This window comes from Artemia franciscana, chromosome 7 (assembly GCF_032884065.1).
Source record: "Artemia franciscana chromosome 7, ASM3288406v1, whole genome shotgun sequence".
NCBI classification, from domain to species: domain Eukaryota; kingdom Metazoa; phylum Arthropoda; class Branchiopoda; order Anostraca; family Artemiidae; genus Artemia; species Artemia franciscana.
Window position 1 is genome coordinate 26,258,110 of NC_088869.1, and position 6,000 is coordinate 26,264,109.

Below are 6,000 nucleotides of genomic sequence, written 5' to 3' on the forward strand. Positions count from 1 at the left end.
TCAAGAGCTATCGATTACCGTCGAAAAAAAAAATTCTATTCTGTCTTAGTTCAAAAGTAGATTTTTTTTTTTGCCGTAGGCCAACTTTCTAACGTCACCACTTAGAAAGGAGCGAAGGATAAGCTCCAATTTTTTTTTTAGCAATGAGAGAACGTTTAAAGTTTGTTAGGCATATCTGATGCCATTTCTCTACCGCAATCCTAAGTCCGAAAAACCGAATGATAAATTCTGCTGAAATCACGAACAGAAATGGGTAGAAACAATAGATGACAGCATTTTCAGACCCGTGGGAAAATTCTACATTTTTGCTTCTGTAAATTTTTCCATTTATTACTCAAAGAAGACATATTAGCTGTGGGGCCGGGTAACTGCCGCATATATTTAACACTTATAGATTTTAGTCCATCTTCAATTTGAAAGTGGTGCCTGCCTGCTTGCCTGCTAGAACGGAGCTTTCCACTCGAAAGCAGAAACATGGTTTGATGAAACGAAAGCTGGGCTGCACAACTTCAGATACTCCTCTCTGATATAGGCTGTATAACTTCTATTCACTTCGCACACCATAGGCTCTGGCTCGTGGACAAGCAAAACCATCCTTTTTGGCCCCAGGCAAGAGTTCTGCGGAGCTTTCCAAAATGTAATGTCATATTCACCAATCCGGCCTGAGGTCCACACTTTCCGTAAAAACCGCACAGGTTAGACCCTTACCAGTTTCCAGGAATAAGCTGAGATCGGCGGCATAGAGAAAAAAAAAAACCGGGACAAAACCAAAGTGTTGCAACACAATTTTGTGGCTAGTCCCATTGGAGAATAGGCCTACACTTGTTAATTATGCTCCTTTTCTAGATTTGGCTGCATTTTTTTAAATAGTGTAGTGACATCAGATTTGAGCTAGTATCCTCAAAGTGCTTATACAATTTTGTGAATTAAAATATAATCGCTCTCTCTCTCTCTCTCTCTCTCTCTCTCTCTCTCTCTCTCTCTCCTCTCTCTCTCCTCTCTCTCTCCTCTCTCTCTCTCTCTCTCTCTCTCTCTCTCTCTCTCCTCTCTCTCTCTCTCTCTCTCTCTCTTTATTTCTTTCTTTCTTTCCTTTTATTCTGTATCGATCTTCTAACCTTCGTAATTTATCACTATTTACTTCTTATTCTTTTTCATTCCTTTTATTCTGTATCGATCTTCTAACCTTCGTAATTTATCACTATTTACTTCTTATTCTTTTTCAAAGGCTGGAATAACAACAACACTGAACTCTCGCTGTTCGGTTTTAGCAGCAGCTAACTCAGTTTTTGGACGTTGGGATGACATGAAGGGCGAAGAGAATATTGACTTCATGCCCACCATCCTCTCTCGGTTCGACATGATCTTCATTGTCAAAGATGAACATGACGAAAAACGTGATACAGTAAGCCCCCTTTCTATCAACCTAATTCTACTTCCTTTGATAGATCTTCTGCTGTTAAGTTTTCGTAAAAGTATTTTGCCGTCGTCGCTGATTTATACTTTGTTTGTCAAAAAGTGTTAGCTTTTTCAGAAGATTAAATAAAAAAAAACAAGTTTTTTTAAATGAAAGTAAGGAGCAACATTAAAACTTAAAACGAACAGAAATTACTGCGTATATGAAAGGGGATTTTCCTCCTCAACGCGTCGCTCTTTACGCTAAAGTTTGACTCTTTCTCTTAACTCTACTTTTTAAAACAGTAAGAAACTTTAGCGTAAAGAGCGGCGCGTTGAGGAGGAAAAGCCCCTTTCATATACGGAGTAATTTCTGTTCGTTTTAAGTTCTAATGTTGCTCCTTACTTTCATTTTAAAAAACTTCTTTTTTTTTATTTAATTTCTGGACGTTTTTGAATTAATGCATGTTTTGATCTTGGCTCTCCGCACATAAATAATTAAAACGAAATTTGCATATTAATTAATTGTTATTAATTGGAAGATTTTGAAAAAAAAGGGGCGAGGGAGGAGGCCTAGTTGCCCTCCAATTTTTGATTACTTAAAAAGGCAACTAGAACTTTTAATTTTTTGCAAACGTTTTCATGGGTAAAAAATATACGTAACTTACGAATTAACTTACGTAACGAACTCCTATATTCGTATGTTTTTATTGCGTATATGAGGGAGTTCAACCCTCGTCGATACCTCGCTCTTTACACTGAAACTTAAATTTTGTCCCAATTCCTTAAGAATGACCTCTGAATCACAAAGGCCGTAGAATAAATAATTGAAATTACTAAAAATTCTTTAGCGTAAAGAGTGGGGTATAATGACGAGGGAAACCCCTCACATGCGTAATAATTTTTGTTCGTTTTAAGTTTTAATGCTGCTCCTTAATTCCAGTAGAAAAAACTTCATATTTATTTTTTCATTGTATTTTCAAATAATGCTAGGAAATCCTGCGCCCCTTCATTGAAATTCTCTTCCCCCATAAGAAGTTGCTCCGTGTAAATATCCTCCCACGTACCTTCCCTCAACTCTCCCCCCTAAACCCAAAAAATCCCCCTGAAAACGTCTGTACACTTCCCAGTAACCATTACTATATGTAAACACAGGTCAAAGTTTGTAAATTGCAGCCCCTCCAATGGGGACTGCGGGGGAGTAACTCGTCCCTAAAGACATAGTTATCAGGTTTTTAGACTATGGTGAATAAAATCGCTATCTCAGAATTCTGATCCGGTGACTTTTGGGAAAAAATGAGCATGGGAGGGGGCCTAGGTGCCCTCCAATTTTTTTGGTCACTTAAAAAGGGCACTAGAACTTTTAATTTCCGTTAGAATGAGCCCTCCCGCGACATTCTTGGACCACTCAGTCGATACGATCACCCCTGAAAAAAAAAAAAAAAAAAAAAAAAAACGAACACGCATCCGTGATCTGTCTTCTGGCAAAAATGCGAAATTCCACATTTTTGTAGATAGGAGCTCGAAACTTCTACAATAAGGTTTTCTGATACGCTGAATCTGATGGTGTGATTTTCGTTAACATTGTATGACTTTTAGGGGGTGTTTCGCCCTATTTTCTAAAATGAGGCAAATTTCCTCAGGCTCGTAACTTTTGATGATTAAGACTAAACTTGATGAAACTTATATATTTAAAATCAGCATTAAAATGCGATTCTTTTGATGTAACTATTGGTATCAAATTTTTTTTGATATTTTTTATTTCCATTTTTTAGAGCTTCGGTTACTATTGAGCCGGGTCGCTCCTTACTACAGTTCGTTACCACGAACTGTTTGATAGAGAGAAGGAGAGAGAGACAGAGAGAGAGAGAGGGAGAGAGTTTGAGGGTGGAGGCACAATCTATCGTAGAAACTCGTTTTTGCTGTACGGACATTAGGATCTGACGAAATTTAAAAAAGTACTTAAAAGAGAGCGAAGTACATTCAATACCTTTTCTGTTTAGCGTGACTGGATATCTGTTAGTCACGATTGTGAACAATGTGCAATAAAATCCGGGAAATATAAAAAATAAACCAATATGAACGTTATTCTAAAAATGTAGACGACCACAAATCACATTTTAGTTACAACCTTGAAACTAAATTATTTAGTGTTGTTTTTTTGTTTTGTTTTTTGTGGGTTGCATCAATCAACGTTGCTCAAAAACTAAATTTGAAAAACCAATAAACTAAAAAATTTTTAACTATTAACAAACAAAAAATGAAAGTGTGACATTCTTAATTTGCCCAGCTCTCCTAGGCTCTATAACTTAGCTTAGTTTAACCGCATTTTTTTTTTTGGAATTTGTTGTGCCCATTTTCCATAGTAGTTTGACACTTTAGTGTATAGTAGTTAGAATGTAAAAAAATTATTTTGCCTCTTTGCGTTCTTAAGGCCGCAGTTTCGAATATTTCTCTTCGTATTAATCAGAATGGGACCATTGATGGTCAACGTATGATTTACATCAGGAGAAAACTGATAATAGAAAGCTCAAGTTCTTGTCTGGGGAAAAAAACTAGCGCCATACCCGGGAAATCACATACAGTAAATTTTTGGCTAAAGGGCATATTAGGCATACTTGTTTAGATTTGCATTGTAGCAAGCCTGTGCTCTGCTAAGTGTTTCATTCTCCCTTGGTCTTGGGGATTCCTTAACTTTTCAAAAAAAAGTATTGGCTTCTCCCAAACCTCGCCAAAATTTAACATTCGTAAATACGCACACGTTAACACAAAATGCATATAGTTAATTCTCGTTAACATTAATCTTTATGTTAACACAAAATGCATATAGTTAATTTTTATGGGAGATCTAGGAGTTATATCCTTTATGGAAATCCTGGGAATCCCCCACAAATTCAAAGGGTGTCGAAATACTGCTTCTCAATGCTAACTTAACCCTAACAGTTGTATAATCTAAAAAAAAAATGCTTACAATTAAAATATCTACTCGCTTTCCCGAAAATTCGGATTGAGTGTAAAGAAACACAAACCTTTTATTAAAAATCAAATTTTAATAGATTAAAATAATATAAAATTACCCTCTCAGGTTGTTTTAAGTTTTCTGATTGTGCTGGGTAACCCATACTGCCAATGGCGCTAGTTGTTAACTCCTGTTAAATCTATTTTAAAAGAATAGGTTTCTCTCACCCGTTTTCTTTATTCTTTCTTCCGTCTATCCCTAGAGCTAAATTATTTTGAAATATTCAATGATACTCCCTGTGTTCCCTTGCAGTCGCACAGGCCGTGAATTTATGTATTTGCTACTTAACTTTGTCGAGGAGGCAAATATTACCACGTTTTTGCTGTTGTTTTTTTTTTGTAGTATTTTTTTTTCTGATTTCAGTTATCATACATTCATTGTTTTTAGCCTTTGCGTTTGTCTATTTGTTAAATTTATTGTTTGTACTGAATTATTGTGTTTGTTTTTTTTTTTTATTGGGTGACAAGCAATGCAATTACGGTATTTGTAATAGTGAAAATAATTTGGAAATGAAACCGTATCTTATCTATCCTTTTTTTATGAATTTATTCAAACAAGAAGAGAAAGTACCATGTTAATAAAAAATATAAAACAGCAGTGCTAATGCTATGCTGCTGTATATTGTAGACATAAAATAGAAAGAGGGACTAGAAGCTTTTATATTCACAAGTCAAATTAAAGTTCACAATTTATCCTTGAGGACATCCATAAAATAACTCCAAGACTATATTCGACCCGAATTTTTTGCTTTCTATATTCTCTGAGGGGAAGAAAGATGGTTCCATTCAAGAACTAGTATAGGATTCATGATCCTAATAAAGTAGAGTAGTTTTGTTGCTAAATTCCTTTCATCTGCTTCCACTTTTTGCAGATTAATGTCAAACAGTTTGTTGCTAGTTTTATAGAGAAGAAAGTTTCAGTGTAAAGAATGAGTTTTGCTGGTTTTATAGTCCAGTTTTTTTCTCTAGACACAAAAACTTGGATGTGGGTTTTGTTAGATTTAGACGGACGTTGGGTGGACTTCTTTAAAGGATTGGCAATGTGCCAAAACGATTGGAATTTGTTTCCCTTTTAGCGATATTGTATGGTGAAGTATTGTTAGATGTAGGAAGGATTGGCGTTCATTTTTACTGTTTTCTTCCTGTTAACACTGGAATTGTACTCTGATAGCTGCTAATAGAAGAGAGATAGGCAATTTTATCATGTCAGAATGCTCCGCAGTATTTGTAATTTCTTGCGTCATAGTCTACAACAGACAGCAACATTAACAATGCCTTGATCTTTATTTTTTGTCAGATGTTTGCTGTCTTTTAGCTTATTTATGTGCAGTAGAATTACCAAAAGACTTTATTTTTCCGGAGATTTTTTTTTATCGACGATTTAATTTTGTGGTTAGTAAGATTGTCTATCCTTGTTGATTATTATTTGGCAACGGTGTCGTTCCTGATCACTTATTGAGGATTCTAAATTTTCAAATGTTTAAACTAATAGATTATTCACAATTTTTAAAGATTAGACCACCAAGGATATATTGGAATGGAACAAACTGCTTGAATATAAATCGTTTTCAGTCAAACGTAAATGCCGCT

At 35.4% G+C, this 6,000-nt stretch overlaps 1 protein-coding gene across 1 annotated transcript in view; it reads left to right on the forward strand.

Moving 5' to 3' along the window:
• LOC136029079 (DNA replication licensing factor mcm5-A-like) overlaps positions 1-1,528 on the forward strand; it is a gene marked incomplete at its 5' end in the record, with an annotated part of 39,248 nt that extends 37,720 nt beyond the window's left edge. The window contains 1 exon segment of the mRNA XM_065707129.1: positions 1,226-1,528. Coding sequence (XP_065563201.1) covers positions 1,226-1,522 — 297 coding nt within the window.
• Between the last annotated feature and the right edge of the window lie 4,472 nt (positions 1,529-6,000).